At 51.1% G+C, this 22,295-nt stretch overlaps 2 protein-coding genes across 3 annotated transcripts in view; one reads left to right on the top strand and one right to left on the bottom strand.

The window, feature by feature from the left end:
* Positions 1 to 308: 308 nt before the first annotated feature.
* Positions 309 to 11,242, top strand: TMEM54 (transmembrane protein 54). Of its 2 annotated transcripts, XM_088153862.1 has the most exons (6): positions 311 to 557; positions 5,327 to 5,520; positions 6,154 to 6,213; positions 8,210 to 8,398; positions 8,861 to 8,995; positions 10,130 to 11,242. In XM_088153862.1, the coding sequence occupies exons 1-6, from the start codon at positions 545 to 547 to the stop codon at positions 10,220 to 10,222; spliced, it is 684 nt and encodes a 227-aa protein (XP_088009988.1). In that variant the 5' UTR covers positions 311 to 544; the 3' UTR covers positions 10,223 to 11,242. The 2 variants fall into 2 exon arrangements, with proteins under 2 accessions (XP_088009993.1, XP_088009988.1); XM_088153867.1 differs by lacking the exon at positions 6,154 to 6,213 and having other exon boundaries at positions 309 to 557.
* A 1,426-nt stretch (positions 11,243 to 12,668) lies between these two features.
* The window catches only part of HPCA (hippocalcin), a 30,812-nt gene continuing 21,185 nt past the window's right edge, over positions 12,669 to 22,295 (bottom strand). The window contains exons 3-4 of the mRNA XM_088153844.1: positions 18,025 to 18,130; positions 12,669 to 14,144 (exon numbers count right to left, since the gene is read on the bottom strand). Of these exons, the coding sequence (XP_088009970.1) occupies positions 14,047 to 14,144; positions 18,025 to 18,130 (204 nt within the window). The 3' untranslated portion in view covers positions 12,669 to 14,046. The remainder of the gene's footprint in view (positions 14,145 to 18,024; positions 18,131 to 22,295) is intronic.

Below are 22,295 nucleotides of genomic sequence, written 5' to 3'. Positions count from 1 at the left end.
AAAGCCAAAACCAGCCAGAGGGCTGACTCAGCAAACCAGGGTTACACAAACCACGGCTAAGGGGCTGGTTTGAGCCCGGCTGCCTGGGGTCCGAGGCGCAAGTCCCCACCGAAGCTGCCGCCCCTTGCTCGGACTGCGCGGACGCGCCCCGCGCCCCGGCCGCCCCCGAACTCCAGCCCGGCTCGGGCTCCCTCCGTTCGCCGTGCGCAGCGGCAGCGGCAGCGGCAGCTGGGAGCGCCGCCGCGGCCGCCGGGTGGGGCCGGCAGGTGAGTCACGTTTCCCGCCCGGGGAGGCTGAAGGTGGAGTTTGGCCTTTGTTCAGCGCCCGCCTGGCGAGCGGGTCCAACAGGAAGGGCCGACTTCCCCGGCGGCGGCGGCGGCGGCGGGGCAGCGCCGGAGGGCGGACGCAGTAGCGCCGCGAGCCGGGCCAGGTGGACGGTCGAGGCGCGCCGCCCGTCGGGCTTCTGCGAGCGCGACGGCGCGGTCAGGCGAGGGCGAAGCGGGCGCCGTCTGAAGCGGAGATGGCCTGATCGCGAGCGGCAACGATGTGTCGCCTGGGTGAGTTGAGGCCACTCAGCAGCCGGCCAGCCCCGGCCCGCCTCTTCCTCCCGTCCCGGCCAAGCGTGCCCGCAGCGGCCAGGCCGGGCCAGGCCAGGCGAGGCCAGGCGGCGGGGCGGCGGGGGAGCGGCCCGGGCGTCCGTGGGGCCTCGGCTGGCCTTCGACTTTCCGAGGGTCTTCCCTGCAGGGCCACCGCGGCCCGCCGGCCCCCTGCTCCGAGGATCTTCAGAAAAAGCGGCGATCGCCCACAGGTAGCACTTTCCCCGCCCTGATTTGTGGCAGGGGAGCAGGACCTGAAAATTGGGCGGACCCCTTTTTTTCTTCAACCCCCCTCCCAAAAAACCTGACCACCCTTGACTACATAGCAGCTTGTTTGGGATGCCACTTACGCCGTAAGTCAAGTACGGGCGGCCTTCCTCCGAGTTTTAAACGCTGATGGTATCGGAAGTCCGGTGTGCTGAAATTAGAAATAAGATTTAGGTTTATTCGGGCAACAAAAACAGGAACATAAATATGCGTAGCGTGTCTGCCTTGTAGCACGTTAGGAGTTTGAATGAGTACTTTCAGGATACGTTTAGCCAGCTTTAAGTTTCTCTGAGTTGGAAGAGCACACGGAGCAGGACACAGGTAGGCACTGAAATTAATATGGAAAGTAATTTTGTCATGTGGTAATCCAAGCAGTTTTGGGAGAAAGTGGTCCACTAACATTAAATGGAAGCCCTTGCTCTTTCAAAACAAAATGATCTTCATTTAATATTATGACTATCCCCAAGAAATGAGAACAGCCTTTTCCAAGTATGGTTATTTTTCTTGTAATTACCTTGCAATCTGTTCGACACTTACTGGGGGCAATTCTGTTAGAAACAAATCACCCCCCCAAAGGAATTTGTAATGTGCCTTTGCACACAGCTCTATGCTTGATTTATTTAGTATAGTTTTTATCAATCCAATAATGAGAGTTCTGTGGGCAGACTGCAAAACTGTTAATATAAATCCATCTCCAAAGAGGTGGGAAGAACACAATTGAACTAAAATATGAAAAAGTCATATGAAGCATGTGCGTTATCTAAAATTGATCTAGGCAAACTATTTCTGTAATTTTAAAATTCTAAAGGCTGATGTAATGTGAAGTCTTGCACAAAATGTGGCAAGCTATATAAAACGTGCATTAATGAGGCTATCCAAAATGCATGTCATGCACAAATAAATATCTACTGTGCATGCTGCGTGGAGATTGTCTTGGCCATCTGAAATCTTGAATCAGTTCTTTCCATCCAGTGGTGGCTTCATAAGGCAAGCCTGAAAAGTATCTACACATTTTCATGAGCCCTTCACACGCACACCCGGAAATTGCTTGCCTCCAAGGAATTTAAAGTCAGGCGAACAAAAGAGATGGGAGTTCAGCTGCCCAGCCAGATTCTTGAGAAGCAGGGTCCCCACGCCAGCCCTGAGGGCCTAATTGGCTGGCCAGTTGCATTCCAAGCAGCCACCTGCCTTTCTTGCCTCTCCCCACCCCCATCCCACCATACACACCCTACAGCTTGTGTAGACTTTGGGATGTTCTGGCAGGGTGACGGCCTCACCCAGTCTTTGCTGTTTAAGGAATGGTTAATCTTTAAAGGCCCTGGTTCCTTCCCAAAGGAAATGCCACTTTATGGACTTCCTCATGGCTCTTGGCTCAACCTGCCTGAGATAAGGTTGGCAGCTACTCATCCCTCCTGAGTTCATGGCCCCAACACTGCCATGGAAAAATGGAACATCCTGCATGGTAGCTGGACATGCTGGAGGCACAGCCAGGACCGCAGATGGAACCGATCCTGTTCCTTCTGCTGGGCTGAGGTTGCAGAGAGACGTCCTCCGGCAGCTGGCACCGAACACGTCCTATCCCTCGCAGACAAGGCGACTTCTTGCCTTTGCGCCCACCACCGAGCAAGAATGAGCCCAGAAACCCTCCGCTGGCATCCGTGAGGAATGGTTCCGACTTGCTCCTGCAGTTGAGGTGACCATTCCCAGGCCCCCAGGCCCCTCTCCTTTGCCCTGGCACCACTGACCCTCCCTCCCTCCCCGAAGTCCTGTGTTGCTTCTGCAGAAGGAAGGAGATGGTGCTGTCCAAAGCAGAAAAAGGAGCAAGAGTTGGAGATAGCAAGCACCACGTGATATTAATTTTTCTCCCAGGGCTAGTTTGCCGGTTTGTGTTCTCTGCCCAGTAGGTAACAAAGATTATTAATGGCAGGATCATAAATACTGTCTACGCTTAAAGCAGTGATGAAGAAGAATCAGTGTATCTGTTTGAGACACAAGCCCACCGTGTGGTTGATCAACCCCAGCTGGAGCCAGCAAATGCCAGGGGAAGATAGAGCTGCCCTCAGTTTATGCCCCAAAACTCGGAGTGTTGGAGGTTGAAGCACTTCAGGCAAGAAGGAGTGCCACGTTGTGGGAGCGGCCACGAAAACAGTTGCTTCCTTGTGGGTTCTTGCTCAGCTTCATGTGTGTGCGCAGTCAGGTGTGCTGCTCTCACTGTTCGTAGAAGCCAGGCCATTGCAGGGGGAGCGTTATTCTCTCAGATCCTTTGGTTGCCAACCACGTAGGACTTCAGTGGCCATAAGTGGCTTCATGAACCTACCCAGGGGAGCTGGGGCGAATGGTGTCACGTGCTCTGAACGGGAACAGCCAGCCCACCCCCAACTGTCCCTGATTTCCACAGGGCAGCCCCGTATAGAGAGCGTTCTAGTAGTCTAGCCGAGGCCATGGGTCAGCTTGCTCCAAAAATTCTTACCATTTTATGTATTTCAGTTGTAACCTACCTTTTCTCTAGGCGCACACACGCGTAGGTATTCTATTATTATTTATGTCTTCTGAAAAAATGCATCTCCCGTGGATTTCTCTTCACTGCAGCCCAGACAAGATTGGCCAGGTGGAACCCCATAGAAATGAATGAAACACTGTAAGCCAAGATCAGTAGGTGGCTAGGTTCACGGGAGGGGACTCAACAGAAACGCTGATCTAGTGCAGGGGTTGAGAACCGGTTGCCTTTCGGATGTGCTGAACTTCAGCTCCCTCCATCTCTGCCCGTTGGGAACTGTGTTTTGTGAATTGTGAATATGTGTTTGGTTTTATATGTGAATATGTGTTTGGTTTTATTCTATTTTTACTGTATTTTTATATTGTTTTTATTGTATTTTAATTAATATTTACTGTTGCTTTATTGTGAACTGCCCAGAGTCACTTTTTCGTGAGATGGGCAGTATCTACATTTGAAATATATATAAATAAATAAAATGGCAGCTACAGGGTCAGCCCTTGCCTACCTGAGCTACTGTGCCACAGCTGTCAAAAAGCCAAACTCCATTTTAGGATATGAAAGCAAAACTCTCAATATTTTTTTATTTTTGATTGATGGGTTACACAGGCTTCTGTGCGCCACTCCATAAGGTGGAGATGTACAGGTTACCCTGAGCAAAAGTAACAGTCACAATACAGATGAGTAGTTGTCCAAAGTAATTGGGTCAAGCAGTAGCTTTGAGGGAGGTACCGTGACCCTCACCCAAGGATCCCCTACCGTTGCCCACACCCAGCCTCCTGCCACCCCCCTGGAAACTTTACAGGGCAGGGATCGACTTTAATCCCTCCCCCCCCAGTCCTGAATTTGCTGTTTTCACAGTAGCTGCCCGTAGATCGATGCTGGACTCTTGGCCGCGATCCTGAGGTGCTGGTCTGGGTTGCCCTTGCAGCTGCTTTTCCATCAGGATACTTGGTGGCTCAGAGGAAGGTTGCAGGCTTCTGGGGTCAGTCCCCCTGCGTAGGCCAGAGCAGACGAGCATCTCCACAGGAAAAATAGGTCAAGATAATGGAGGTCATAACTACCGAATTTTGCAAGTCTGATTGTGCTTCTAGCCCCCCCACCGCCACTTATACCCAGTGAATTAGGGAGGCATCTGCCACTTCTGAATATTATCTTGCTTCCCAGAACTTCTTTAACATTTCTTTGCCTAGATAACAGTTCTTGCATACTTCTGTCAAGGTCATCTCCCCTGCTCTCTACACCTCGCTGCATCAGAGCATTTGCGATAGTATGCTTTTTAAAGCTTACCCTAAATTGCGTTTACAATCTTTTTTTTTTTTTTTTTGCTTTAATCAGTCTAAAACATTTGACGTTCCCTGAAACTTGGCCAAATCATCTGTAAATAAGCCGAGGACAGCAGTCCTAGTATAAATTGTCAGGAGAAAAACCATCTGTACATCCTCCATTATGAGAAGTGCCCAGTTATTGCTGCACCTTTATTGACCTGTCAGACCTTTCTACTTATCCCAGAGTGGCTACATTCAGGCAGGAGGCTTTGGTGAGGGACTTTGACAAAATCCTTTAGGCAGTCCAAGTGAACTGTGTCCATCAGATTATCTCTAAATATTTTCACCTTGCTTCCAACCCTTGTGATGATCATCTCAAAGTGAAATCTGCCCAGTAGCCGAGGTCACTTCAGAAAGGAGTTAAACAGTTAATGAGGGAAGGAGAGGTCTAGCAAAGCTTCGAGACCTGCTTGTTGAGGAGCAACAGTGGCAGAAGATTCCCAGAGGGCCACAGTTGGGATCAGAGGCACCTCTTGATCTTGACTCCACAGGGCTGTTCTTGCCCAAAGAGACAACTTTTGCTAAAGAAGAAGTCATTTTCTACAGCATGTATGGTTTTCTCCGTATTCTGTGTTTCTAAAAGCCTCCTTCTTTCCTGTGATGCACAACTCTGTACTGGAACAAATGTGTTTCTTTCTCAGATACTCTTGACACCAGCAGCTCCCAGAAACTCTTGATGAAAACAGGACTCGTCCTGATAGTCATTGGTCACCTGAACTTCATTACGGGAGCCCTGGTCAATGGGACGGTGTTGCGCCACATTGCCAACCCTCAAGATACCATTTCGGTGCAGTATGCCGTCTCTAACATCATTACGGCCATCTCGGCCATCTTGGTACGTTGCCTGGTTTCTACGATATGGAGGAGGACGGGTGGAAGGACCAGCCCGGTCATCTCTCCGTTCTGCTGCCTTGTAGACACAGACTTGGCTGCAGGGCATACCAAAATATTACTGGCAAAGCAAAGCTCATTCTTCCTCCCAGACGATGTGGGTCCCTTGGATAAGCTAGCCCCCAGCCAAAAAGTGTCTCATGCAAATTATTCTTACTTTAACTGCCAAAATTTAGAGTCAGATGGAGAGCAAAAATCAGTTACTAATCCTGATGGGCACCCACCATCAAAGTGCCATCTGATTTTCTTCTCTCTCTCAATGATAAAGTTGGGAATCATGCCAAAAATAGCGTTAATTTGTTGTGACTAAAGTTGGGATGATTCTGCAATTCCAAAAGGCAAGCATAATTCTAAAGTTATCACCTTGCTAGAGATCTCAGACTCCTTAGAACAGAACAACCGCTGTCAGTCTTGGAACCAAGAAAACGAATTCCTGCAAAGCTATCGGCTGTTCTCAACTTGCGGGAATTTTATCTTGAAGACAAAATCGGGGGGGGGGGAGGGGGGGTTGCATCACCGTAATCTGCTGCTGCTCTTTGCATGGGGTGATTTCCTGACATCGGTGTTCCCTTTACAGACGATATCCTGTGGAATAGCAGCAATTGTGCTTTCCAGATACTTAACCCAGAAATCACTGGTAAGAAACCTTGTCCCTGGCGGCAGTTTGGAGCAGAAATATATCCAGTAAGGAGATGAGTTAGGCTTCAGGATAAGAATTCAGCTGTTTGCAGAAACTCTTTCTACCTCTGTTCGGAAAGAACCATAGAATCCTAGGGGTGGAAGGGACCTTGGAGGTCTTCTAGTCCAGCCCCCTGCCCAAGGCGGGGGTCAGGAAAGAGCAGATTAAACCTGAGCAGGAGGCAGGAATGGCTCCTCATTTTTTCTCCTTTAACCCCCACCACGCCCAGAATCTGCTTGTCGTCATTGACAGCAGCAGCTTCACCGCTTGTCCCACCTGGAAGGCGAGATAATGCCAGAGAGCATTTAATAACGCCATAAAATCATGCTTTAACTCACACAGTGCAAAGAATGAACAGCCTTTCCCAGCCATATAGGGCATTTTGTAGTTCCCTTGTAATCTGTTTAAAACTTTACTGGGGCAATTCTGCTAGAAACAAATCCTTCCTCCTTGAAGGAATTATAATTGGGCCTTTGCATGCAACTCTGTTTATTTACTGCATTTTGAATCTGTCCAGTAATGAGAGCTTTTTAGGCAGACTGCAAAACGAGTAATATAAATGTGCATTATCTAAAATTCATCTATGCAGATTATTTCCCTAACGTGCAAATTCTAAAGGCTGGTGTAGTGGGAAACCTTGCACAAAATCTTGTCAGTTATATAAAAATGCATTAATTAGGGCATCCAAAATGCAAATCAATATCCACCATGCATGAAAATCATCTTCATTATCTTAAAATCCTGAATTGGTTCCTTCCATTCAGTGATGGCTCCCTTAAGAAACATTCAATTTGCTGTTGTCCATATTGGAAGGACTTAATTGCCATTTCTGGCAGGATGATGATGAAGATTGATTACATGTATTATAGCTGCCCACTCTAAAAATTGAGTTTGCCAAGAAAGAATTTCTCCACTCTGAACATAAAGCCCTTTAGATCAGTGTTTCTCATCCAGCATGGGGAATTCTGGGAATTGAAGTCCGCACATCTTTAAGTTGCTAAGGTTGAAAAACACTGCTTTGTGGCTTGGATGTCAGCTTGCAGAGTCCCCTTCCCTCCAGATGTGTTGGGCTCCAGTCCCTACAGTTTACAGCCCTAGGATTGTAGGAATTGAAGACCAAGACATTTGGGGATATCACATTTGTAGAAGCAGGAGGATGAAATATTAATGTCTTGTGAAATGCTCAAATGGCATTCATAAAGTTGTTTGATTCTAGTTCAGCTGCATACATGATGTGACCTCTCTTCCCCAATCTTCGAGTGACTTCTGAACTATTCTGAGTTTGATCTCTGGCTATAGAAAGCCATTTTGCTGGGTTCACCTATCATTCTAACTATGTTTACTTCACAGTCTTAACCACAAGTAAACAAGCCATATTTTAGCATGGTATATGTTGTATGAATTCAGAAAGTTGGGTTAATTTTGTGAAGTGGCTAAGCTAACTGGCACAAGTGTAAAAACTGAACCAGTCTTTTAGTTTGGTTTTGTGTGATGGGTGAACCCATTCATTGTGCTTTGTAAACTCTGATTTATGGGTTAGCCTGTTGTCTGAACTCTGCTGCTCTACACATCTTCTGTGGCAGCACCTGCCCTCTGGAACACCATACCCCCGAGATTAGGTTGGCCCAAACCCCGCCAGCCTTTCACAAAGCGCTGAAGACCTGGATGTGCTCCAGAGTACGGAGGTTGGGAAGTTAAATGGCCCATGAGATTGTTACCATGGAGTGTTTATTGGGTTTGCCCTCAGCAACCATTGTAGGCTTTTTAATGTTTCCTATTTTTTAATGTGCTGTTGGCTACCCAGAGTCACATCTGGGAGATGGTGGGGGGCATATAAATCAATCTAATACATACAAATTCAGTAATTCATAAATATAATGGTTAACATGTGGAATGGACTTGCTAGCAAGATGAGGCTTAGCACAAGAGCTTCACGGTTCTCTCTCTTCTGCAGGGATGGGCGGTTTTCTCCCTCAGCATCAGCAGCACCCTCCTCTCGCTTTTCTGCTCGGTGGGGCTGGCAGTTGCCATTGGCCTGACCTTTGCCAACAGGGGCCATGCCCTTCTGGCTCTGTGCACTTTTGCTGACGTGGAGCTCATTCAGATTTCCCACGAGTGTCCCTTCGATCCCACACGGATTTATGTAAGTCTGCCAAAAAGGACCTAGAACTCCTGCTACCAGAAGGTGGTCGGGGCGGGGAAGGTGTTCCTCTAGAAGCTGAGGCATCATCTTCCTGAAGGGGTGTCCGTGAAAAAAAGGCTCAGCAATATTTTTGGGGTACAGAAGATAATACTCTTAAGTCTGGGGTTTTTAGCCCTGCTTTGCCTGCCAAACAATCTCCAGCAGGTTGACTCATCATGAGGTGTATACTCAGAGCAGTGTAGAACCACAGCAGCTGTTGGGGGTCATTCCTGCACTGGAATTGTGATGCCCATCACCCTGGACAGCATGGATCATCCTTGGTGGCTGGAAGTCGGTGTGGGTGGATGGCTCCATCAGTTGAGCCATGCCTCCTCCCTCTGGAATTTGGTGCACGTTGATCTCCGGAACCTGCGGGTTGGAGGCCGCCTCGTTTTTTCCTGACCTTCCGTGTCCTCTCCCTAGAGTTCTGCCCTGGCCCTCTGGGGGCTCTCCTTCCTCTTGGACTCCGTGGAGATCATCTTCAGCGTCCGCTGCTTTCTGATCACTCTTACCATCCTGAACGTGAAGCTTTGTCGCCGGGGGAAGCGCAAGAAAAAGGTAACTCTTCCCCTCCCGCTTCTTCCCTGCAGAATTGGAGGAGGACAGTCAGGGAGAAAGAGCAGAAGATCTGCCACAAGTCCTTCGTGCTTTGGAGAAAGGCGTATTATACTCTCCTACCCCCTCGCTCCCCTCCACAATACATTGCCCTTGTTCTGTTTCCAAACTCCCATTTCTGTTTATAGTCAAAGATTGGTGGCTCCTTAGTACTGTGACCCAGAGCAGTTCCCCAGAAGGAAGGGCATTCTAACGCCGGCTTTGCCCTCGGGCGCATCCTAGACTCTGAATCTGCAGATCTCGTTATGCATTTGTCAGGCATTCAGCTTCAGATCTGAGCCTTTGAGGCTTTTGAACCGTGTCTTAGTAATCCGGCCAGATTCAAATAATATGTTGCTTGCAACTTGCTCGCCAATTTGCATCTCATTAAATCTGGTCTTACCTGATATGCAAATACCTGTTGAAAACAGGCCTGTCAGACAGGAAGTTCCGTTGGCCTAACCTCCTAACTAACCCTCACAGACATCCGGCCTTTCGTGTTTTGCCGGGTGCGCTGCAGCCGAGTTCGGCCAAGGCGTGCCAGCAGAGGGATCGGGAATGTCAGAAAACGTGGGCCGGGCTTGTTCCAGATAATATTGGTGGGGTTTCTACTACCCTTAGGATTTATTTCAAGAGTAAGGCAAAAGTATCTCAGAATGATTACAAGGAACAAGCAGGTGCTTCTAAAAATATGCATCAGCTGAAACGCCAAGATGTGAATGGAGAGCGGTTTGCTTGTGCCAAGGCCTTCGAGGGGGTGGGATGGGGAGTATGTCAACATTTGCAAGATGGTGGGTGTGGCATTGCGGTTGGCACCCTACTGCTTTTTTATGTGCATGCGTTTCAGTGCACGCACACCTAAAAGCAGCAGGGTGTCAATTGCAATTGCCTGCCATCTTGCAGATGCTGACCTCTCTGTGGATGCCCTGGGTGCGATCTTCCCTTGCACTGCAAAAGCTTTTAACTGGAAGAACAGGCACAGCCGCCAGACAGCTTCCCAGTCCTAGAATCTTGGCAGGAGCCAACCCCAGGTGCTTGGGCCACGCGGCGCGGGGGTCTCGCCTTCCTTTCGGCTGATGGCACCGCCTTGCTTTAAAGGTCTCGCTGCAGTTCATCACCACCGAGAGCGGAGACCCCTGCGAGGGACGGGATCTGCTGAGGATGGAGCGCATTGACACTGTGCAGCTTTAGAGGCCAAACCTTGTCGCTTGGGTGACTCTTGCCGGCAAAAACCCCACGGACTCTTCTGCGGCACCTTTCTGACTGTCCCGTCAGTTTCACCATCCAGCCTCACTGACTGCTGGGAGGGCTGAAGCCTGCCGTGGGAGACGGCTGAGGTCTGGTTTCTTCTTCTTCTTCTTCTTCTGAGGTCTGAATGGTCTTGTGCTTTGTACATGTCTCCCAAGCGTCTTTCTCCTCTGGACCAACAGCGAGGGCCAAACACTTATGTTCCAAGCTTGGCTTTCTCAAAAGAGGCTGTTAGCTGTTTCCCAGAGACAAACCTCTTTTATTCTGGTGCACACACGCGCACCCCCACACGTGAGTCTCCCTGCTTGCTCCACACGTTCTTCTAGGAGGGGTGGACCAGCGGTTGCAGACGGAGCCACGTCCTTCTCTCCAGCGCAGGGCCAATGACGCTCTGGGCCAATTCTCAGGGAGCAGAGTCACCCCAGAGCGATGGGAGCTCAATGGCCGGGGAAGAGGCTCTAGCAGGACCACGCCGAGGAGAGAAGGGGAGCACGAGGGGTCAGTGGGGGCTTTCTTTGACACGCGCTTTCAGGAATTTGCATTCTGCTATCGCCGCTTAAGCAGGGAGTGAAAGTATGGGAAATGACCTTTAGAGGGTTGGTGTGTTGACAAAATGTGCAGATTTACACTTGCTTTCCTTGTATCTGTAAATATTTAAATCTACTGAAACAATGAGCGTGGAGGCAACTGATTGATAGCTGCAAAAGTGGTAGATGTGGGGAGAGCCAGTGTCGTGGCTGGCGAAGACGAGGGACATGGGAGGCTCCAGTGCACTTCGCAATCCAGTTTCCACCCCAGAAGCTCCCTGGGGGACTTTGGTCCAGTCACACATGCTCAACCCAACCTACCTCACAGGTTTGTTGTGAGGAAGACCAGGAGGATGGAGTGCTCTGTGTGCTGCCGTGAACTCCTGAACTAAAGAGGGGATAAAAACCTGACAAATAAATAAATTAATTACAAGAACTGGCTGAGAACTGGCCCTTCCTTCTCTGCTGGCTTGCCAGCTCCTCCTCGGGATCCCCACCTTTTACAGCTGCAGACCGTTCCCCCCATCTTAGCTTCCGGGTGTTCGTTCACAGGGAATACGAATGCCACGAATAAGCTGCCGCTTGAATTAGAGCCGGGAGTCAAACTTGTGTAGATCAAGAGTCTCAAAGCTGCCTCTGTCCTCAGCCTGGTGCCCTGGGACTACAGCTCCTAGAATTCCCAGCCAGTATCCTGGAGACAGGCTGCTTTACTATTCTGTATGTGCCTTTTCTCCCACGCGGTCAAGAGCTACGGCGTGTCACAGAGGGGCGTCATCTCTAGATGACGCCTCATAAAAGCTGTAATTTGTTTCTCTCCAAACTGTTCCCCTCCAAACACCGCAGGTTACAATTCCCATCATCTCAGGTGGAGTGGCCTGTGTGATATGGGTAGTCTGAAAATGGGGGGGGGGTGCATGGCTGGGGCGGGCCCTTCTAGTGCGAGAGAGCTGACCAGGGTCCAAAGAGCAGGACTTCCACACCCCCACACTCCGCTTCCAGCCCAGACGCTCTTGGTCCCTTAGCTTGTCCTTCCGTGGGGGCTTTGAAGGGGTCCCCTGCCCGCCTCCCTTGGCTTCAGGAAATGGGGTGCAGTTCAGGGGCTAAAAGGTGGTGGGAGGGCAGGGGCTGCTCATCTCTTGCCTGTCACTGGGAAACCAGGCAGGGCCACCGGCACCCCGCAGCTCCATCCCCCCGCAGCCGGAGAATCCCACCTTGGGTTTGGACGTCTCATGGCTGGAAAATGCTGCGGCAGGACTGCCCACCCTCTTCTCGTTGGGAGCAAAACTGCCCGGGCAGCCCTGGAATGCCGAGACGCCGCCAGGTGCATCTGAGCCTGGCACACACTCAGGATGGTTTCACGCGGATGGTGCATGTAAGAAGAGGTGGGGCTCCGACTGCACGGTCACGGCCACGTTGACTTTTTGACCTTCCTTCCCCCAGACGGCCTCAGCAAGAAGGCTTTTGATGTCAGGCAATTTGGGCTGGACCATGAATGAGGGCCCACTCCCCCCAGCATTAAGATACAGCTCCCCTATGGCTTACCCCTGGCTCCGGAGGGACCTCTTGGAACGGTTACCCCTCAGCCTTGACTAGAATCGGCCCACCCTACAGGGGGTTGCAATGAAGTGCCAAGAGATGGCACAGACCAGGAGCTCTGGCCATGCTAAAACACTCTATGCATGTTTCCATCCACCAGTGGCCAGGAAGCTTGGCTTGTACAACCAGCTCCTTCGGCAGTGTTAAGAACTGGGTGAGAGGTTAGAAGCAGCAGAGGGCCAGATGCAGGCCAGCCCGTTCCAGAGAAGCCTGCCAACGCCCTGGCTTCGTGGGTCACTCCCGAAGCGAGCTGCAGTGAATCAGAGCACGTGGTTCAGTCTAACAAGAACTTACGCTGCACACTGGGAAGGGAGGACCTTGTCAAGAAGGCAGCTTGGAGTGGACATCTGGGCGCACCCTTCAGTTTGCATGCGCAAAAGAAATCCCCAGGCTTTGACTTTCACAGCTGCATTGGGATCGTTTTATAATGAAAAGCAGGTAAGACAGTCAACAAATAATTCTACACGTACGTCTTTCACACCAAGCTCTGGCTGCTAGCTCACACCTCGCGTCCACACACCCAGCAGCTCCTGCGAGCTGGTCTCTCTCCTCTGCTGGTCAAGCATGACCCCTCTGCCCCCAAAGCTGTCGGTTGCCCGTTGGGGGGCTGTGTCGCCTGGAGAGGGGCTGGGCTGTCAGCTCCCCTCGGCTGAGAAGCAGCCCCTCTCCCCTTGTGCTGCAAACCGGAATCAAAAGGCCCGGCAAGGGGAAGCCTGATGAGGGGAGGGCAGAGGGTGGGGGTCTGTAGCCATGATTCCTTTTAAGGTAGTCTGCGCTGGGCTGCTGCATTTAAGCTAAGGTGGTTTGCATTCGAGCGCCACTGAGTGTAGAGCAAAGCTGGGCATTCTTCAGAAATGAAGTGCCTGGGCTTCAGCGCCCCTCTGCCCCTCTGCGGAAAGGAGGGCTGCTTTAAGGAAGAGCAGAGCGGTGCGGAACAAGCACAAGTCCAGAGCATTTTTGAAGGGTGCACAGCCCTAATACAGATTATCCAGATGGTCCTCAGCAGTGCCTGTATCCTGGCCGGAAATACCGGCCCTGCTACGCTGAAAGCCGCCTGAACAACGCGAAGGGGCAGACTTGTACTACGTTTACGTAACGTAATCTGCCAGCCGCTGAGGGCGGCCCTAGTGTCGTTTTAACAATTTGTTATGGTAATCTGTTAAATTTATATGCCGCCAATTCTGAGTGACCCAGGCACGTGCGAGGGTCCCTCTCGGCGGCCCTAAGGCCTCGCTGGCGTTTGCAGCCTGAGCCGCAGCCTGCTCTCGCACTCGGAGCCCCCGCAGCTGGCGGACGAGCCAGCGGTGTTGTGGGCGAGGAGTACCTTTTGCTGACCCCAACGCAGAGGGTTGCCAGAAGAGGGACCGGTCCTCTGACTCCAGGTTTGCCATCGCCAACCTCAGCCGCAACCCATGCTGTGTAACATTCACACCAAACTACAGTGTTCAGGGAGGGGAAAAGGGGGGGAAAGAATCTGTGAGTCAGGAAAAACCAGTAGACTGGCAGGTGCTCCTTGCTTCGATGTCCAGTTTCCCAGCAGGAACGGGAGGAGGCTGGTGACTTCCTCGGAGGCGGCCCGGCGAAGTTGGGTGCCGTTTGGGGAGGTGGACTCATCCGGAGGCCTCCCGGGCAGCGGGGAGGTGCTCAGAACTGCGAGGCACTGCTGGGGTCGCACTGCAGCAGCCTCACGATGGAGGGGTCGCTCTTGGCGCCTTTGATGAACTCCTCCAGGGACAGTTTGCCTAGAAAGGAGAAGGGGGGCAGGGAGTCAAGCACGGCAGAGGGAGCGGGGACGGAGATGGGGCAGAGTGGCAAGCGCCCAAAAGGGGCACCTGAGAAGCACTGGCTTGCCCGCTGCTTCCCTCGAAGCTCTGGCCAAGTCCTTTCCGCTGCCGAACACGCTGTCCTCGATCAGGCAGCCTGTGTGCCCGAAGGCCCCCAACCTTCATCTCAAGTGCCCAAGTGGGACTGATATCTCGTGCCAGGTTCAGCTGCCCGCAGCCCCACCCGGCTTTTTCAGCGAAGGGTTCCTGAAAAGCAAAGGGGTGTAAGGATTCTGGAAGAACTTCAGCGGGTCTACCATGGGTACCTCACGGAGCTCATCTGCTTTCTTCTCATGTCCACTCATCTCTCAGCATAACTGCGGGCTTACCTCGTTTTATTGAGCATTCACTTCATTGCGCTTCACAGATACTGCATTTTTTAATAAGACAGTTTTTTAACAGTACAGTGCAAACATAACTTTTATATGCAGTGGGAAACCAAAAAGTTCGCGTGACTCGCTTTACTGTGATACTCACTTTATTGCAGGGGTCTGGAACCAAACCCGCAATATCTCCGAGGTCTGCCTGCACACTGATTTCTTCGTTTTCACAGCTACCCCATCCAGTCCTTTAAGACTGGCCTTGGCTCCTCCTGACACAAACTAAGACCTTTTGCTTTAGATCAGGCTAAGCTCTTCGAGTGAACGTGGGTGCCGAGCGAAGGCATCCAGTCATCCTGCAGATGCAGACGGGGTGTCCAAGGGGGAGTCAAGATGAGGCTGCAGTTCCATGATCAAAGCCACCACCTTGACTCTTTTGACCTGGCTTGTGGGTGCCCCTAACCTTCTGAAGTGGCGGGTGAGCATCCTGGGCTGGGGGCAGCTGGTCTGGCATCAGGAGGCACTTCCCCTCTTTGTGAAAAGGAATGAGTTTCATTGGATGGAACCTGCTGTTATCTCAGCCCAGCTATGGGAGTTAACTTAAGGGCCAGAGATCAATGCTTTGAATAAATATCCAAAAGGTGAAAAGTGCTGATTAAGTTGCACAAACTTTGGTGGCACAGAATGGAGCAGATTTGCCCGGCCTGGAGCCTGCCGGAGAAGGCGGTCCCTTCTCTGCCCTTAATTTCAACCAATGGGGTGTTTGGTGGGAATGACTCCCTATTTAGCAGGCTCAGAGTTCAGAGATTTCTTGCTGACCAGGAACAGCTTCAGTTTTGAATATTTTCCGTACGAGAAGAAAATGGATGGAAACAGCCATCAACAACTTTTAATGCCTCAGATGAATCGGATTCCCACGGATCCATTCTAATCCATCCTGAAGATGGCCAGGTGAACATTTTCCTCTCTGTAGATAGTATCAAATGCTTTCTTGAAAGGCAGCAAAACTGGAAATACAGGCTATAGTAGAATGAATTTCCATGTGCATTAGAAACCGACCTGTGAATACTAGCCACTGAGATCGAACAGTAGATTATAGTTATGGCTATCGCTAATCATAATGTTCTGGTTACTTTTAAGAAAACAAAGGCTAGGAAAAAATGGCTTCTGGGTCTAGCCATGGTATTATTTATTTATTTATAACATTTGTATAGCCGCCCATCTTGAACCACACTCTGGGCAGCTCACAATAGGAATGCTTTGGCATAATCAGGAAGGGCCCCAAATGGCTAAAATTCCATAGCATTAATCAAGGCCTCTGACTGGATATCAGCCCCCTTGATTTGGGGCAGCCTTCAGTTCTCATTTTGGGAGTAAGAACCAGCCCCCCTTCCTCCTCTGCTGTGAAAAGCCCCCCCCCCCTTCTCACCATTATAGCGGCAGGAGCTGGCCACGCACAGACCATGCCAACTAAGGGTTGCCTTCGTCATCTTTAACATGGCATCGATGGAGCCAAATTCCTTTCTTGTACAATGGCAGCCAGGCCAAGATCCAAGAAATGTAAAAAAACCCCAAAACAAAAAGTCCGTTTCCAGGTTTGGTGCATTAAAAGCAGGGGCACGTCAGACTGGTCGAGTCCAAAGAGCGGGCAGGAATGTGGGGTGGCGCTGCTCTTACCAATGGTCTTGAAAAGGGCCATTTTCAAGGTCGCCATTCAGCGCTTTGGGAAAGCTGCTTGCTGAAGGAAATGCACTGTTGGGGATGTGCACAGAACAGCTCTGCTTTTGCACATTTAATAGCGGGCAATTCTGGTTTTTGTTAGGCGAAGTACTATAAAGGCTTGGGGATTAAAATACCAGAAGTTACAGTACGCGGCACCACTTTTTTACCACTACTCTACCCAGCTCTTTCAGGCCTATTCCTGCTCAGGGGCCAATTCGTTTGATGCATGGAATGACTGAGCTGGGGAATTCCAATGGGACTGGCTGGCTGGGGAATTCTGGGAGTTGAAGTCCACACATCTTAAAGTGGTCAAGTTTGAGAAACACTGCACTAGAACTTGAGTTTGGCTTCAGGGCGCCCATATCTTTTAAGGCTTGCAGTGCTCTTTGGTACCCCAATCTCCAATACTTCCCCCTTTTAGGGAGGTCTTGCTGTGCACATTAAAAAAGGGGTGGGGCCTCAATCACATGGTTATGGCCACCATCGTGACTTTTTTGACTCCATGCCTGCAGGTTCCCCTGTCTCAGGGACAGAACAGGTGCCTTAAGTCGATGCAAACCTAAGACCTCCACCACACCCCTTAGCCTCTTCCAAAATTGCAAAATCCGACGGAAAATCTTTCAGCCCCACCCAATTTCTTGCTGCTTCACCCCACAGCTCCCAGGGAGGGTGCAAAGGACAACTGCAGCCCCTGAGGCGAAGAAGCTCCCCTGCTGTGTGGGTGAGGCGTTCCTAAGGCCAGAACGCAACGGCCGATGTGGCTCAGAAGGCGCAACTCTGGGCTCAGCACTTGGCCCTGACTGTGGCTGATCTCCGCACAGCGTGGGAGAGCACGCAGCGAGCTGAATGCTCGTCACAGATGCACACGCGTTGACCTCTGAAGCACAACGGCAGAGGCGGGGCCCACGACCAGGACCGCCAGCTGTCCCTGAACCAGGAAGGTGGGAGGGAAAACGGCCCAGAGGTCCGAGCTGCGTTTTCACTGTCCTTTCCCGCTTGGGTTTTTGCAGCACCCCCCGTGCGAGAGGGGAAGATTTACACTTTTAGGGCACGCTCAGCAGCACAGCCCTGATCTTCCCCTGACTTTCTCTGATGGGCAGATCAGTTCACTGCTTTAAGCACACGTGCGTTTTCCTGAAAGAAGCTTAACATATGCTGTGCAGTGATGCAAAAATGACCTTCAAGATCATTTTTTTAAGGGCAGCGTCTGGCCACATCATTTTTGTTATCCCTTATAGAATGTAACATGCTTGTGTTTAACGAGGAAGGAAGGAAGGAAGGAAGGAAGGAAGGAAGGAAGGAAGGAAGGAAGGAAGGAAGGAAGGAAGGAAGGAAGGAAGGAAGGAAGGAAGGAAGGAAGGAGGGAGGGAGGGAGGGAGGGAGGGAGGGAAGGAAGGGGGGAAAAGGAAGGGAGGGAGGGAGGGAGGGAGGGGGAAGGGGGGAAAAAGGAAGGAAGGAAGGAAGGAAGGAAGGAAGGAAGGAAGGAAGGAAGGAAGGAAGGAAGGAAGGAAGGAAGGAAGGAAGGAGACAGGGAGGAAGCTGGCTGACCTATATTAAGGCAAAATGTTTTAGAAATTACAACCCACCACGGGAAGTCAAATGCCTCCCTCTTGTCCAGCCTGGCAGAGCCGTGGGGCAACCCCCTCCCCCCGCAGCCCCTTGCCACTGTGTTTAATCAGCTTTCCTGCCTTCTTGCCTAAAAGCTCTGGATTTAGTGATGAGCGTGTGTCTTAATCTCTTTCTGCCTCCTCATTTACCATCATTATTGGTATCCATCTGTCGGAAGATTTTTTCCGTCCGTTTCTCAGGGGTTGACTCATCATCTGGCATCTTCATCACTGATGAGACCATTTTGTAGATAGCCTGGAGAGAAGGAACAGGAGCAGGATGAGAGGTGGAGGAGCTCCAACCAGCCTTCAGAGGCACCCTGCTTTAGCCACCTATTGCCCCGCCCTGGACAGATCTCAGGGGAAAATGCCATTCCAGTGGGTGGGTGAGGCTTCTTTTGCACCAAGGTAGCTGGCAACCTCCACGGCTGGAGATTCTGGCAGCACGGGGAAGGAGGCAATGGTGAACATCTGTATCTTCTGACATTTTGGATCTCGAGAGGCTGCGGTAGAGGTCCAAGTCCTTAACTCTGGGCTTTGGATTCTGCCAAAGGTCCTCAAAACTAGTCTTGTACGAAACAGAGATTGCACTGAATGAACGTGGCACTGCCACGTCCCCACGAGTAACCCTGGGCTTATTTGAGCAATCTGCCTGGCTGTTGGCAGCCCCGCTTTTGCTCCGCAGCTTCTGCGTCTGCTCTACTGACATGGGCAAGAAAGTCCTCCCTAAAACACCAGCCCACTCAACAGGCTTCTCCTTCCCAACAATTTGGTTCGCAGCTGCCACCACTCATCCCTCGTATGAAAACGGAAAACAAGAGAGTAGTTCAAGAGTTCTTCGGTATCATTAAAATACGCTTTTTCTTGCTGTTGTTGCTGTTAAAAATGCCGATGTGCAATGTAGAAAATGAAATGTTCAACACTGATGTTACAGTCCTGCCCTGTACGGCCTTTTGTAGGGCAGCCTTCCCCAATCTGGCTCCTTTGAAGACACTCACAACTAGACCTTCCATCATCCCCAGCCAGCATGGTTGTTGCTATTCTATGGGGAGAAGATGGGGCCATCCCACCTCAAGAGGCCAAACGGGGGAAGGCGCTTTCTGAGTCTGCTGGATCTCATCGCTAGCCTGCCCAGAGAGTTTCCTCCTCCTCTTTTCCGATCCAGGGCCTGGGAAAGACGCATTTACACCAGTCCGTGGCTCGGGGCTCTCCGGCAGCTCAGAACAGATCTGGCGAGGCAGAAGCATCTCTTCTGTAATATTCAGTCAGCCTGTTATTTCCCAGTAGACACTGACTGAATAAATTGGTAATTCACATGCACAACTTCACAGCTGGGCATTTAACAATAGAAGGCGACCTGACCAAGAATGGCAGCAGGGAGCTGGAACAGGCCTGCCCTCCGGGGAAAGCGGTGCCCTGCAGAATAGCCTCAGGACAAGGGCTGGAGCAGCAAAAAATAAACCCTCTGTTCAAATGAGCCAAAATGGAAAATTTCAGAGACACAAACGAGGGGAAAAAGAGGTGTCTGCAGGGCATGCCCCCCCCAAAAATCAAGGTGGCAGTACTCCACCTGTTTTTATGCGTAATGCATCTTGACTTTTCAGACCATGCCCTGCAGATACCCCGGGAGGGAACCAAAACAGCACCGGTGAGGCTTGCCGGCATTATGGGCTTGCAGTGTTGATGAACCTCCAGCAGAGGGCACTACTGGAAAGGGCAGGAGTAAGAGGGCAAGAGGTGGCACCAGGCGCTTCGCCAGCTGGGCTCTCGCTGTCTTTCCTGCTGGTCTTCTGAACCTCAACACAGAACTGCTGAAAGGAAGCAACCCTCCTCCAGTTTGGCTACCGGCTGCTTTTTAATGGCCAGGGACATCTGTGCTACCTTGTGGCAACAAATTCAGGGCACTGATTGTGAACTGGGCAAACTACACTCACAAATGTGCTTAGCCAGGTAGAGATCCAGCAGATGCATTCGCACACACGCTAAACTTGGCTAGAGGTAAAGCCAGTTCTTTCTGATTTAGGGTGTGGTGTGAATCCAGCATGTTGGTTTCTTGTTTAATGTACCATGGAAGTTCAGACAAGTTAATTCAGCTCCCAGGTTAACGCAGCCTCTCTTGTGTCCTTCCTTGGGTGGCCTCAAATTAGGATCCAAATTTGGGACTTCCAAGGAAGGAAAAAACATGACCAGGAAAGAAATGTTTTCCTTCATGTTTTGTTGGAGGCCCCCGAAGGGGTATTGCTCGAGCACCTAGCATTCCTCTGACTCTCTAGGACAGTGTTGTCCAAACTTGGCCACTTTAAGATGAGTGGACTTCAACTCCCAGAATTCCCCAGCCAGCATGGCTGGCTGGGGAATTCTGGGAGTTGAAGTCCACTCATCTTAAAGTGGCCAAGTTTGGACAACACTGCTCTAGGACAAAACATTAATTTTTCATCCCTCCCACCAGCCATAGAAAAAAATGGCCCTTTTATTTCTGCGCAGAGGCCCTTGCAGTGCTTTGGATTCGATTCCCAAGAGACCTTCGGGGGGAGCGTGAGGCAGCCGCCTGCAACTTTTTAAAGCAGCTCCTTCTCCTGTAGGGTGTGGCACCCCACCCCACCCCGAAGAAGGTGCAGGTGCTTTAAAGAGTTGCCCAGATGTGTTACGTTTGCGGTTCCACACCCTCAAATCGCCTCTTTGCAACTGAATCCGAAGTGCTGCCCAGTCCCAGTATATAAACCTGCCGTGCTGTGTAGTTATGACATGCTAAAAGAAACAAAAGAAGCAGTTCATTCATTGATCATTGTAATTTTTCTCCTTAATTTTACTCCCATTTCACCGTTGGAGAATCTAGGATGTGACAGCGGGGGTCTCCCAGAGCTCTGCCCCGCTCCCCACCCGCTACCACGACCTTCCCTGCTGGGCCCCTCATTCCAGTCACTCGGCAGGTGACGCTTCAAGCACTGAGCCCCTCTGCAGGGCCTGAGCTGGAAACTGAGGGGACCACCGCGTCCTCCAGGTCCCTGCCCCACCTGGCTTTTTATATCTTTTAAAAACTTACTGGAATTGAAAAAGGAAGCTGTCTGCAAAGCAACGAGGGCCCAGCCTTCTCTTCATCGCCAAGAATGCCCCGCTGGGACTCGGGAGCTTCGTTAGACCAGGGGAAAGATGGGCCGCTCCTGCCTGTCGTCTCCTCTGGGACTGCACTTGCGTGCCCAGGTAAAGGACGAAGGTGAGCAGTCACGAAGGGCCGAGGGGCAGGTGGGGAGACCCTATCGAATCCACACTTCGCTAACTGGTTTGGTCCCCTTGGCAGCCATTTGGTGAAGGACAAGCCTCCTCCAGCAACAGGTTTCCAAGATTCCAACCCCAAACGTTGCAAATCTCCCCCCAATAAGCAAAAGACACTTTCCGGCTTTGTGGGGCTGCAAGAGAGGTGCCCCTCCCAGAAAACAGGAAGCTGCCAGCTGGGGGCACCTGCCAGGCACAGTAGAAAAAGTAAATACGGCAACGGCAGAGCTTCGAATGCACCGTCGTGGCTGCCATCTTGACTTTTTTGACACATTCTGCCATCGGCCCTTTCTGCCCAGCTCCCTCTAGCCCTCCAGCTGCTGAATCTTCTGTAGCTTCGGCTGCTCCCCTGAAGCAGACCCCCAGCTTCCCATTGCTGCAGATCGGCCACAGCCATCGTGAGCGGGAGCCCCGCCAGCCTTCTCCTCCGTGAATTTGCCTGGCCCCTTAACTCATTGCCACGCGTTCCAGGTAGAAGACATGCCGAAACAGCTTTCTTTTATCGACCCTGTGACTCCCCCCGCTTTATCGTCACGGGCACGAGCCTGAGAAGTGCCGCATGGGAAAGGGAGCGAATCCTCCCCCAGAGCTTGTTCGCCACACTCTGCACAACTGTTAGGGCTGCGCAAGAATGCCGGCCTGGCCTTGGGAAGGGAGGAGAGAGCAACGGAGTCCCTTAATCAGGCTTGATGAAGCAGAAAGCATGAGAAAGACGCTCCTAACAACCCCATCTTGATGTTGCTTGCTTTAAGGGGGGGGCAAAGAGGAACTCGGACGGGCTTTCAAGATTCGGTGACCCTGCCCCATAACCATATGGAGCATTCCTGGAATATCTGCTGCTGGTGATTCTTGACCTGGCCTACTTCGAAGGGCTGGCGTGGTCTGTGCAAACCGCGTGCAGATGCTTTATCAGCGCAAGGACTTTAGAAGCACGTCCCAGCTTTTCTGAAGCACCTCATCTTGGTGCGTTTTGCACAGTGTCCTTTCAAATGCTTTTCGCCTCCAAAACAAGAATCTGATACAGAAATGTCCTCAGGTTTAATTTACCTGCATTAACAAGACACCCTCTCAGCAATGTTCATTTCTTTCCTGCCAAGAGATCTCGTAAATATTAAAACTCAGTTACACCACACAGTCCAAGCGATTCA

Source organism: Python bivittatus, unplaced genomic scaffold (assembly GCF_059951505.1).
Source record: "Python bivittatus isolate LINGU-HERP-01145 unplaced genomic scaffold, Pbiv_v1 ctg000040_np1212, whole genome shotgun sequence".
In the NCBI taxonomy this organism is placed as follows: Eukaryota; Metazoa; Chordata; class Lepidosauria; order Squamata; family Pythonidae; genus Python; species Python bivittatus.
Note: the sequence above shows the minus strand (reverse complement) of the source record. Positions and strands in the feature narration are given on the sequence as shown.

Coding starts and splice junctions, on each gene's coding strand:
- TMEM54 (XM_088153862.1), top strand. Junction 8,399..8,860: donor TCGATCCCACACGGATTTAT/GTAAGTCTGCCA, acceptor TCCTCTCCCTAG/AGTTCTGCCCTGGCCCTCTG. Junction 8,996..10,129: donor GGGGGAAGCGCAAGAAAAAG/GTAACTCTTCCC, acceptor CTTGCTTTAAAG/GTCTCGCTGCAGTTCATCAC.